This window comes from Corythoichthys intestinalis, chromosome 7 (genome assembly GCF_030265065.1).
Source record: "Corythoichthys intestinalis isolate RoL2023-P3 chromosome 7, ASM3026506v1, whole genome shotgun sequence".
Classification (NCBI taxonomy): domain Eukaryota; kingdom Metazoa; phylum Chordata; class Actinopteri; order Syngnathiformes; family Syngnathidae; genus Corythoichthys; species Corythoichthys intestinalis.
The window spans coordinates 25,816,126-25,829,312 of record NC_080401.1 but is presented as its reverse complement, the minus strand read 5'-3'; the positions used below and the strand labels follow the sequence as shown (position 1 = coordinate 25,829,312).

The 13,187-nt window shown below is 37.4% G+C and overlaps 1 protein-coding gene across 1 annotated transcript; it reads right to left on the bottom strand.

Annotated features, from left to right (window-relative positions):
* Positions 1–326: 326 nt before the first annotated feature.
* Positions 327–11,818, bottom strand: acer1 (alkaline ceramidase 1). Its single transcript, XM_057841099.1, has 7 exons — positions 11,632–11,818; positions 10,239–10,351; positions 7,988–8,102; positions 3,744–3,882; positions 3,230–3,367; positions 2,324–2,461; positions 327–2,248 (listed from the first exon to the last, which is right to left on the bottom strand). The coding sequence occupies exons 1-7, from the start codon at positions 11,636–11,638 to the stop codon at positions 2,071–2,073; spliced, it is 828 nt and encodes a 275-aa protein (XP_057697082.1). The 5' UTR covers positions 11,639–11,818; the 3' UTR covers positions 327–2,070.
* Positions 11,819–13,187: the final 1,369 nt, after the last annotated feature.

Here is a 13,187-nt window from a genome sequence, read left to right as displayed (position 1 = left end):
TCCATTTACTCAAAAAGCAGGGTTTTTGTTGTTATTGTTGTTTAATAATAATAAAAACCAAAAACTAAATGAATAAAAGTTAATGCCAGCGTGAGTCCATAGGAGGTCCCTGTTGAGCCTTAACATGGAACACAATTATTTATTTATTTTAATGTATTTCTTGGTCATTTACATTTACATCTAGAATTTTGATGTCCAGGGTCAGCCTCAGAATATCTACACACGGAAATAAAAATACAAAAACCGCCTCAAACTTTTGCAATGCATTTTTTTATGAAGATGTTACACAATTTGTTTTACAAGTGAAACGATAACTATAGCACAACATAACATAATGAGCTACAATAAAACTTCAAGTACGTGCATGTCAATGTGTTGCTTCAGTGTTGCCATGACAAATGAAATGAAAAGTAATTCGTTCAAAATCGTACACCTAATTAAATGCACATAAGAATATACTGTATAGGATGAATTGATGGACAAAAACTAAATACATCATTCAAGCAAAACAGCCTAAAACACACAATCTACATATACTGTATGTAAAAGAGAAACGCTTAATACATTTTAGTTTGACTTTGACAATTGCTCACTATTCGTACGGAACATCTATAATCAAGGGCGTAGGTTTGGTCACAACATTGGTAGGGACGCTATAACAGCATAACCTGCATGCACACCTTTTGCTGGGGACAGGACATTAATAAGACCAAACAGATTGGGTACAAAATAGCTGGTTCCAACATAAAAATGAAAAATGTTAAAATTATTTTCATAGGAGGAAAGTAATTTTTCAAAATGCTTGCTTCATATAAAAGGAAATTTAGAGTGGTTGTGCTTTTGTGTTTTTGGGGGGGTGAGGTTAAAATATGCATAGACTGCTAAAATATATATATTTTTAAATGATGTAGAAAATAAATACATTTTAATTATAAATAAATGGACAATTTGCACAGTTGAATTCACATTAACAGTAGAAAACATACAGGAAACCCTTCTCTAAACAGCTTTAGCAAGTTCACACAGTTTAATGTTATGCTAACTCTGATGCAGGTCAGATTTTCAGTTGCAAAATTAGTGGCGTGTACCCCACCTCCGCAACATTGACGTCTTTTTACATTTCTTACAGTGGCTTACGTTACTTAGTAACTTAGTTACTTAATGTTGCTGGCCGAAAAAAAAAACCTTCTAATATCCCTCCTCTTCAAAGGGGGCAGAGGAGGCGGCATATTGACATGTATTGCTGTCGGGATTGTGTGAATGTGGGGGTTCTAGTTATCAGCCAATCAAACGTGCATTTGGGGGGGGGGGCACATTCAGCAAGTGAAAAGGGGTAAAGTAAGTAAGGGGAAAGTAATTCATTTAATAATGGTAGGGTCAATTCTATCTTAACAACACATGGGAAGACAATCTAAATTGACTTTATAGCTGAACTCATTCTATAATGCAAATAGGGTTGCTTAAGAGTTGGTGGTGACAATTTGAGCATCCTGAAAAATTGGTAGTGTTATGTCCCTACCATCCCTATACAAACCTGCGCCCTTGTCTATAATATAATTTGATATTATGTGTAAAACAGCCTAAAACACACAATGTACATATATGTGAAAAAGAAACAGCTTAATACAGTTTAGTTTGATTTTGATAATTGCTCACTATTCGTACGGAACGTCTATAATATAATTTGATATGATTTGTTTATAGATGAAATTCAAGAATATGGAAATGCAGATATAATTAATCTAGAATCAGGAATTTTATTTGGATGAACATCTATTAATAAATAGCCTTAATAAATTAAAAAAAAAATACAGTTAAAGTTTAGTTCTAATTGAGTGAGAGTTATCCGTTTAACAATGTATATTATTACCGTTTTGCACAATTGCAACAGGCATCCTGTTAGGATCTTTTTTTCCTGTGTGTTAACATTTTGAAATCTGTGTTTGATACATACATATCATCTGCACGGTACTTGGAATATAGTATAGTGAGATCACACATGTAGTGTATGTATATTTTTTAAATGTTTTTTCCCCCAGTAACTACAGTGTAAGTAGAAAAATGCAGTCATTAGCACCGTTTAAGTGTCTTGGTTGTGCCCTTCAGGACAATGTGAGGTATTCCAAGTCCCCATTTATCACAGGGCCAGTATTGCAGTCCGGGCAGAGAGTAAGGGATCTCGTAGTTGGCATCCAGGTAGGCTATAAGTGTGCTCCCATATGCCACAGCTATTACGATCAAAATATGCCTGAATGGGAAAAAGGTCCAAGTTGATTATAGCTCAGCTTTTACAACACATGCTTTGCACACATTGCAAACTTACCAGATACCATGCAAGTAGCAGAAGTTTAGCCTTTGCCAAAATCCACAGCACCAGCGATCACTAATCCAACAGGAGATAGCCAATGTCCACAAAGCCACTGAAAATTTTGCCAGCCTCAAAACCTTTTGGTCAGTGCAACTAAATAAAGAAAACCATGTTACTCTCAATTACAATGTAAATAGCCAGATATTCTTTCATTCATTCATCCATTCACTCACCTGTTCATTCGTTCGTTCGTTCATTCATTCATTCATTCATTCCACACATTTCCTCGCAGGCCTATTCCAATGTCTGTAATGTTAGCACATTCTACCATTGCATTTCCCTGATACAATGCAAACATGTCTTCTGAAAGCCGTGACAAACATACTATTGTAACAGTTGTTCGTGGTGGTGACATAACTGCGCTCTAATTCTCCACCCTTCTAAAGGGCTCCAATCCACATTTTCACCGTCGCAGTCGAGCATGCTGACTACTGAGCTAAAAGCCCCAGCTAGCAGCCTTAGCCGCCTGCATGCTTTTTTGAAGGCATTGGAAGTGAAGTTTCCACAGCATGCACAGCACTCATATGCACCCATTACATGTGAATAGAAGAATTTCTGGCAATTTATTATTCCTTTTCTATCCATAATCTTGCTGCTAATCTTCCCACAGAAAATATTTTGAAACTAATAGCCTATATATTTAGCAAAAGGATTTCACTCATCCTAAAACAGACATCACTTTAAATTAGAAACATCCTGGATATTTTTCGATTCAGATTCTTCAGGGGACTTAAAACACATGTTGGAGTCTGGCAGAAGGCCACAGTACATTTAGAAAACCTGTAAAACCACAGGAGAAGCTGTAAACATCATCCCGCAAAATATCAACTTTCAATCTGTTTATGTACTCTATTCTCCTACCATCTCAACTCAATAGCCAGAATGTAGAGCATGTGCAGGCCAAAGCAGTTGAGAGCATAGGCATTGACAGTAGGCTTAACAAAGGAAGACACTGAAGTGATGACAGTAACCACCAGGATAAGCCTCGAGAAGGTGGACCTGCATAAAACACACAGAAGTCATCAAGACAAAAATAGAAACCTGTGGGATAGTTTCAGGCATTCTTTAAAAATTAATTTAACTGCCATCTCAGAGTTAATTATTTATGAAGATTAAGGTGGAGCTTCTTCGGAACCCCTTATTGTCAGTTTGACGCTCAGACCGTAACATTGTATTGTGTCTTATTGACAGTGACTCCTGTTAGAGCTGTCAGACAGGCTCCTCTACCGGCACAGGTTAAGTTTCAGAGTGGCGTGCATTCAATAAATAAATGAATAGCGTTTACTTTTATCAGAAGGCATTAGAGCGAGCAACTGTAACTGTCTCCTGAATGACAAGGCAGATTGCAATAGCTGTCGAATTATTGTTGCGTTACCTGTCCGTAATAAAAGAAGGGAACAGCTTGCGTGGGAACCATATGGCGTATCCCACTGCCAAAGCCCACAAGATTGACAACTCATCCAGCATCTGGCCAACAAAACTGAGAGTCATGTGGAAGTAGGCTGAGAAGATACCTGCGAAAAGAAGCAACTTATGAATAAAATGCGTTACTTAACATGTTATATCATGTACAAACTACAGTATCAATTAGGAGTGTGAAAGGAGATTGACAATTAAGTTATCAGCAATAATTCTGCTGTTGGACTGTTTGTCTTATTGCCTTATTTTTTTCTGTGTACCTCATAGGAAGAGTAAACTATTTCATGCCCCCATCCATCACAACTATAAAAGCTATCATTTGCCTAAAAAACAAAAAAAAAAACAAACATTAAATGTACAGTAAGATTGTTGGAAATATTCACCTTGTTTTCGCTGTAAAAAAAAAAAAAACACACTCAAGTGACGTATGATCATGTTTGGCATGTCAATTCTGTAAATAACACTTTGATTTTCCATCATGCTATAAGCTGCCAATTTTTTTTAGGCAAAATAAACCTGTCTTGTCCAGGGGTGAAAGTGGCTAGAATTTCTTGCCGGAACTCCCCGACGTGAAGGTCGCCACGGAGCCAGAAGTGTTGTTTATTTATTTATATTTTTGGGGGGGAGTGGTCAAACCTCCTAAAACTACTGAAATGCAAAGAAAACTGTTTGGCACAGTTATTTCTATAACACATACAAAAACTGATTTAAGATATAAGTAACATAAATTCAGAAAAACAATGACTTTTTTTTAAATCATAAAGCAAATAAATAAGTAGCCTAACATAAATGAACAAATATAAGTCCAAAGTGCACATTGACCGCTGAGATGTTCTGAACCTCCCCATCAGAGCAAATAAAACTAAATATGAGAAATAAGCGTCCTCAACTCTTTCCTTGCTCTTAAAGATTTAATCCATTTTCTGTTACATTGCCCTTTTTTTGTCGCATCAATTCAACAAACTTTTTTTTTTTTGCTGTTCCAGAAAACATGGACATTTGAACCAATCAGAGCTAACTATCTCTGCTGATCACGTCAGTTTGTCAGCCAATTGAACGGATAAGTGAGTCCAGGCGTTTTGCTTTGCTGTGTGCATTCGCTCATTGACGTGACTCATCATCGTCAGACACAGATAACTGCAGCAGCTGGGGAAACCTCCATGCCGTCCGTGGATAAAAATAAATGATAAATATCGGTGGAAACGGATTACGCTACACAAGCAATTTATTATGCTTGTTGTTAACACTTGTGTATGTAAATCTGATGTTGGTAGATTGTTATCTTCTTGGAGATGAAATGCAGGTGTTGCAGCTTAGCATTTTTTTTTTTACATAGCGTTTTGACAATTGCCGTCATATTTTTGGAATAAAAGCACCGTGTACCGGAATAGCATTCCGGCCCTGAATCTTATACCGGAACTGCATTCCTGACCGTTCTGGCCCACTTTCACCCCTGATCTTGTCTCTACACCTACTGTAGTCACAATGAAGCCAAACGTTTGCTCATACGCTTCTTCATATTTACTGCTTGGAGCTTTTGGCATACATTTCTTTGTTTCATTAGTTCTGTCTGTCTCCTTCTTGTCGTTTCTATTATGTTGAATTAGTTGGAAGATACAGGGGTTGGACAAAATAATGGAATACCTAACATTTTGGCATCATATTCATTGAACATAATTGTGAAAGAAAGGCATAAGAAACATTGTAATGAAGTTCAGCATCTCGTATGGCCGGCAGAATCCCCAGACCTCAACATTATTGAACATTTATGGTCAGTTTTAGAGATTCAATTAAAGTAACACTAGGTAACTTTTCAACCTTTAAGAAATATTTTCATCATGTTTGTGATAATATATCGACTGACAACTAGTTGAATGATGCCTCTTTTATATCTTGAGGGGGTCTGTATCGCTTTCACCGGCACTAATTAGCATTGAGGAGGGTGGCAAGAACCCTATCTCACACACAAAAAAAAACTACAAATGTGCTGACTGCTTTTTGGCAAATGTCACTTGTCCCTTTCCCCATTCATTATAAAGACGTAAGTCGATGCGAACGCTTTCGCGCTAATCCTGCAAAGATGGCTGAGCAACAAAACAGACAAAAAGTTTTGTCTGAGGAAGGAAAAAAAAGAGAGGCTACCAGGATATACAGAATAAACATTGGCCCGGCTTTCAAATGCTGGCGTGACACACCAACCCCTCAACCAAACTCAACTGTCGAGTCCGGGTGGGGGGTTATAGCCACTAAGCCTCACGGTTGCTAACTATCATATGCTATTGTATAGCCACAACTTACTTTATTAATATTCATCCTTCATGCAGCCGCTGGAAACAGAAATGTTGTTTAATCCATCTGCAGGCAACCGGAAGATTGATTTTTAAAAATTTTTTATTGATTGATGATTTTACAAAGCTGCGCAGGTGTGCGCTGGACCTCATGGGAAACGCAGCGCTGGTCCTCATGGGAAACGCAGTCTTCCTTAAGGCCAAACCCTGCCGTGTTTGTCCACCTGCGTCGGTAAAATCGACCAAAACTGAAAAGCAATTAAGTGTTGCTTTAAGACGCCAATTGCCATCTTCTCAAAAGGTGTTAGAGGGTATTCTAACTGAAGAATGACTTAAAATTCCTTTGGAAAAAATTCAAAGGCTGAATGAATCAATACCAGTGGTAAAAGTGGGCCAGAATGGTCAGGAACGCAGTTCCGGTATAAGATTCAGGGCCAGAACACAGTTCCGGTATAAGATTCAAGGCCAGAATGCTGTTCCGGTACACGGTGCTTTGATTCCGAAAATATGACGGCAACTGTCAAAACGCTATGTAAAAAAACAAACAAACAAACAAACAAAAAAATGCTAAGTTGGCTTACATGCATGTCATCTCCAAGAAGAAAACAATCTACCAACATCAGATTTACATACACAAGTGTTAACAAGCATAATAAAGTGCTTGTGTGGCATAATCCGTTTCCACCGCTATTTATTTTTTATTTTATTCCACGGACGGCATGGAGGTTTCCCCAGCTGCTGCAGTTATCTGAGTCTTACGATGAGTCACATCAATGTGCAAATGCACACAGCAAAGCAAAATGCCTGGACTCATTTATCCGTTCAATTGGCTGACATACTGACATGTGATCAGCAGAGATGCTGTGCATGTTTTCTGGAACAGCAAAAAAAAAAAAAAAAAAAAAAAAAAAAAAAAAAGGTTGTTGAATTGATGCGACAAAAAAAAGCCAATGCAACATAAAATGGATCAAATCTTTTAGAGCAACGAAAGAGTTGAGGAGGTTTAATTGTCATATTTAGTTTTATTTGCTCTGATGGGGAGGTTCAGAACATCTTAGCCGTCAATGTGCACTTTGGACTTATATTTGTTCATTTATGTTAGGCTACTTATTCATTTCCTTATGATTTATGATCGTCAAAATATATATTCCATTTCACTCTGCATAATATAAGTCATTTGTACTTATTTTTCTGAATGTATGTTAATTATATCTTATTACAAAAAAAAGTAAACGTTTACATTAACTTCAATTTTAATAAACATCCTATGTTCTTAAGTAGTTAAAATTGAGATTTGACATTTAGTATGTGAGGAAATGAGGGAAAATAAAAATTAGGGGATGAAGGTTGGGTTTATTGCTGTTTTTGTTAACTTTTATTTTGCAAATCATTGAAACAATACAATTTTGAATGAAAATCAGTTTTTGTATCCGTTATAGAAGTAACTTCCAAAACATGTTTTCTTTGCATTTCAGTAGTTTTAGGAAAAAATAAATAAATAAACAAATAAAATTTCTGGCTCCGTGTTGACCTTCACGTCGGGGAGTTCCGGCAAGAAATTCTAGCCACTTTTACCCCTGATCAATACCTAATACCTCGGAGAATTGTGGCTGTAATTGCCGCAAAAGGCGAACCTACACCATATTAAATTAGATTTTGTTGATTTTTAAAAGGTGTTTCCAGGTGATTTTTAAAAGGTGTTTCAACTTCTGTATGTTGAACTCGCAAACAAGCATTTTTTTTTTTTGTCCAGCAGCATCATGATCTTCTAAACACTTCCATTATTCCATATGAAGTACATCACAATTTTAGAATCCATTTTGGACAAATGCAGTGCTGACCGAAACAACAGGATTTTCTTACCCTCAGCAGATCATAAGAATTGTAAATTGAATTAAGGCTAGTTATTTACCTACAAATAACATCATGACCCAGACTAGGTGAATTGCCAAATTTCTCTCTTTGGCGTAAGGGTGAAGAAGGTAGAGCATGATGGGAGATACAATGAAGAAAATGCAGCTGCTCATCTGTGAGAGAAAAAACAAACAAACTTTAGGATTTCCCATCATTTGTGTCAGGTTGTTAGTCTTAAACAATTAATGGGCTATAATGTGGATCGGCAACCTTTAACAAAGAGCCATCTCGACCCAGCTACCGCAAAATAGTCATTACTGGGAGCTGCATGTACAGTACATATTGACTTCTAAAATGATTGCGTCAGGTCGACTATTCTGCGGTGCATATTTGACAGAACAAAAATTTTTAACCTCCTTTAACCATTTGTCTCCTTTAACCAAGTCTTTGCCCCTGTGGATAGAGCAAAGACTTGTGGGTACACCTTCCTAGTGGCAACCGTGACTTTACATACAGTGGTATGAAAAAGTATCTGAACCTTTTGGAATTTCTCAAATTTCTGCATAAAATCACCATAAAATGTGATCTGATCTTTGTCAAAATCACACAGATGAAGAAACAGTGACCGCTTTCACTAAAACCACCCAAACATTTATAGGTTTTAATATTTTAATGAGAATAGTATGCAAACAATGACTAACGATGGAAAATAAATAAGTGAACCATCACATTTAATATTTTGTGGGCCCCGTTTGGCAGAAATAACTTCAACCAGACGCTTCCTGTAGCTGCAGATCAGTCTGGCACATCGATCAGGACAAATCTTGGTCCATTCTTCTATAAAAAACTGCTGTAGTTCAGTCAGATTCCTGGGACGTCTGGCATGAATCGCTGTCTTTAGGTCATGCCACAGCATCTCAATGGGGTTCAAGTCTGGACTTTGACTTGGCCACTTCAGAGCGTGTATTTTGTTCTTCTGAAACCATTCTGAAGTTGATTTACTTCTGTGTTTTGGATAGTTGTCTTCCTGTCATCCTGATAAACTTTTGAATTCATTCTTCCATTAATGATTTCAAGTTGTCCAGGCCCTGACGCACCAAAACAGCCCCAAATCATGATGCTACCTCCACCACGCTTCACGGTGGGGATGAGGTGTTGATGTTGGTGAACTGTTCCATTTTTCCTCCACACATGACGTTGTGTGTTACTCCCAAACAATTCAACTTTGATTTCATCAGAAAATTTCACCACAAAATATTTTGCCAAAACTACTGTGGAGTGTCCAAATGCCTTTTTGCGAACATTAAACGAGCACCAATGTTTTTTTAGACAGATGTGGCTTCTTTCATGGAGTCCTCCCTTGAACACCATTCTTGGCCATAGTTTTTACATATAGTTGATATGTGCACAGAGATATTGGACTGTGTCAGTGATTTCGGTAAGTCTTTAGTAGACTAGTAGGGTTCTTTTTACCTCTATGAGTATTCTGCGCTGAACTCTTGGCGTCATCTTTGGTGGACGGCAACTCCTTGGGAGAGGAGTAACAGTGTCAAACGCTCTCCATTTGTAGACAACTTCTCTGACTTTCGATTGATGAACATCCAGACTTTTAGAGATGGTTTTGTATCCTTTTCCAGCTTTATACAAATCAACTATCCTTGAACGCAGGTCTTCAGACAGCTCTTTTGACCGAGCCATGATGCACATCAGACAATGCTTTTCACCATACATTTCTTACCGTGTGTGTTTTATAGTGGGCAGGACAGCTTTAAACCACTCATCAGTGATTGGGCACACACCTGACTTAAAATGTTTGGTAAAAATTGGTTTCAATTGCTCTTTAAGTCTCCTTAGGCAGAGGGTTCACTTACTTATTTCCCCCCTTTCTGTCATTGTTTGGATGCTATCCTCATTAAAATATGAAAACCTATAAATGTTTGGGTGGTTTTAGTTAAAGCAGACACTGTATTTTCATCTGTGTGATTTTGACAAAAATCAGATCACATTTGATGGTGAGTTTTTGCTGAAATCTCAAAAGGTTCAGATACTTTTTCATACCACTGTAGTTGGTGAATTAAAGACTTGCATGAGTGTTCAGTAAGGACACAAAACAGTGATCCTGACTTTATCTGCCATTTAAAGGCAAGTTAAAATTCTTTGTTAAATCTCAAAAGCCCTAGAATGACTTTTAATCAAATATCTATTTATTTCATGTAAAACTGAGCCACATCAGAAGTTTCAAAGAGCCGCATGAAGCTCCGGAGCCGCAGGTTGCTGACCCCTGGGCTATAGCCTATAAAGAATCTCACAGTGTTAAATGACTCCACCACATGTTCGGAATGTTTGTAGTTGTCTTCACACCAGTCGACCTCTGAGCTCTCGTAGGAGAAAACACCAGATATCCTCTCACTTGAGTAGACACCTGACGGACAGATAGATGGAAACTCCTAGTAGACAAAAAACCTGAACAATAAACGGTCAGCTGTGCATTAAAAAACAAAACAAAACATGAAGGATGACAGCAGGGGTTATTGTATCAGTGGTGTATGGAAATCAACTATCCCTCTGTGTCCTTTTATTCAAATATGCCTTTGCTCACTTTCAGAGAGTCTTTGTCTATTTCAGATGTAGTGCAATGAATTAAAAACATGATAAAAATTTAACCTGAGATACTGCTTTATTAAGGAAAAAAAATAGTTTGTGTCATAAGAAATACCTAGGAAATTCTGTTGTACTTCCTTGCTTAGATATAGGTTCAAAACTTTATGAAAAATTACTGTAGATCAGATGTGAATGAAAATATATTGAAAAAATATTTATTATCTTGCTACTATACCTCCTGTATCTGATAAATCTAGATAGATGGGCACAAGGATGTATTTTTTTTTACCTCTGTTTACACTCTATTTTTTGATTGATTGAATAATTTTATTTTGAGCAATAACAACAAAAACAGCAAGAATAGGGGAAAACACATAACAGTAGTACCAGTAATGTTGATTATAACAAAAATTAAATACATACATACGTAGCTCGAAAAGGAGTGGGAAGAAGCCGAGCTTTTTTTGGTTCCCACCCCCAATTCACTCCCCAAAAATTCAATGTAAATACATCACTTCCCAAAATCGTCATCATTATTGCACTATCACCACCACCGTCACTACCACCGCCATCATCGTCATCATCACCGCCGTCCCCATATACATTGTACATTCAAAGTCATAATTTATGTAATAACAGCTTTACTGGTGCTAATGGTGATAATTGTTAAAATGTGATGTGTGTATTATTCATTATCCAATTATTTGTGGGCCTGCTGCCATAGGGAAACAACCCCCATGGAACAGGACCACTCATTCCTACGTGTCCTAGCTGTGCATTAAACGACAAGATTTGGGAACCTGAGCCACAGGGTTAGCCTCCAGCGTCAGAGCTCACACTTGCCAGCCCTATACTTCAAGTTATATTGAATGTGTAGTCATATAAATATGTTTGCGTACTAGTTCATCTAATCATTTAGCTATCACCATCAGCACCGCCATTCTATTTTACTCAAAGACTTGTTCATAACAATAAAATCTGGACTCAGTTTGATCAGAGCAATAGTGACAGCACCAACGATGAAAATTTGAATTTTAAATAGAATACTGTTACTGGAATGATGACAGAAATAGAAGTGTAGTAGAAATAAACTTATCCTACCTCCCATGCTACGTCTCGCTTCCAGTGCCTCCAGTCTTGAAGTGCCGCAAGGCTACAGGTGATACAACAGGTGAATTTTGGCAGGGTGGAGCATCGAAGTGCTGGCGATCCTGCTGCGTCAGACTGTGACAACAGCACGCACCGCATATTAACGACTAGGCGATCCATACAACCAGGACTGAACCGTTTCTTTCCTGGATCAGCAGGTATTATGAAGCAAAACAATAGATGTGACTAATAACTAGTGCAGTTGCTTCATTCTGTACAGGTCTTTTTGAAAAAGGAAGCTCAACCGGTCCATCTGCCTCTCTTGCGTGTCTGTGCGTGTGTTAAGGGGACATTGTAGATTTGCAGTCTGTTACTTGGCAAATTCTATTAACAGTCTGAATACACTTACTTTTAGCTTTCCAAACCTGTCACGATTTGTCTGAGAGTTTATTTTATTCGTGATCATTCTTTAACTCCTCCGTCCTCCTATTTATCCGCTCTTGCAATAGGTATTGGAGCAATGGCCAGAAATGGAATTTGTATTGTCTACATACGAGGAAGACTATGGGGGAAACAATTAACGAAATTTTCAGACAATTAGCCGCTACTTTTTTTCCTTCATTTTGAATCCTGCGGCTTCTAGTCAAGTGCGACTTATTTGTTGATGTATTTGGGTCAATAGGTAACAGTTGACACATTTGTCATAAGCATTCATTAATGCTCATGTGTCATGTCATACTTATGATGGTCTTATGGCACCACTGTCAATTAAAGTGTTACCAAATATCATAACTGGCAAGTAATGAAACAACTGAAACAGTTACTGAAGAAATAATTAGCAGAGGACATGCATTTTGATTTTCATCTACATCTGTAGCGCTGCAATGCATGCTAGGAGGCATGTTGGACAACAACAGTGTTGACAGCAGGTGGCAACAGAGGTTGACTGTCTCCCCCAAGGGAGCAGTGATGGCCAAATGAAGCTTCTTGAAGCAATGGAGCTTTGCAGTCAATTGTTTCAAAGCTTCATTGTAGTTCATTTGTTCTTATGACAGTCTTATTATGTCACAGTAAATAAAGGGTTACAATATATCATGACAAGCAATTAATGAAACAACTGGAACAACTACTGAAGAATTCGCACAGAACATGAATTTGATTGTTATTTACCATATTGGCCTGAATATAAGATGGCCCTGATTATAAGACGACCCCCTCTTTTTCAAGACTCAAGTTTGAAAAAAGACTTTTTGAACACCAAATTAATTTTTATACAGAAAATAATTACGGTACATCCGAAACAAATGATTCATGTTATTTTGCCTCATTCAAACCTTAATATCTGAACATTTAAATCTAAACTAAAAGTGCAATCACATTTGTAAATGAATGGCTTCTGGTTTTTGAAATGTAAGTAAACCAATCTGTTGTGATAAAACAACAAAATTGCAATAATTGCATTAACCATCAAAGTGAAGTCTAACTGTAACTGTAGTCTTGAAACAAATCTGAATAAGCAAAAACATTGCAATAAAATAATGCAAACTGGTTAAACTAAAAAGAGTGAG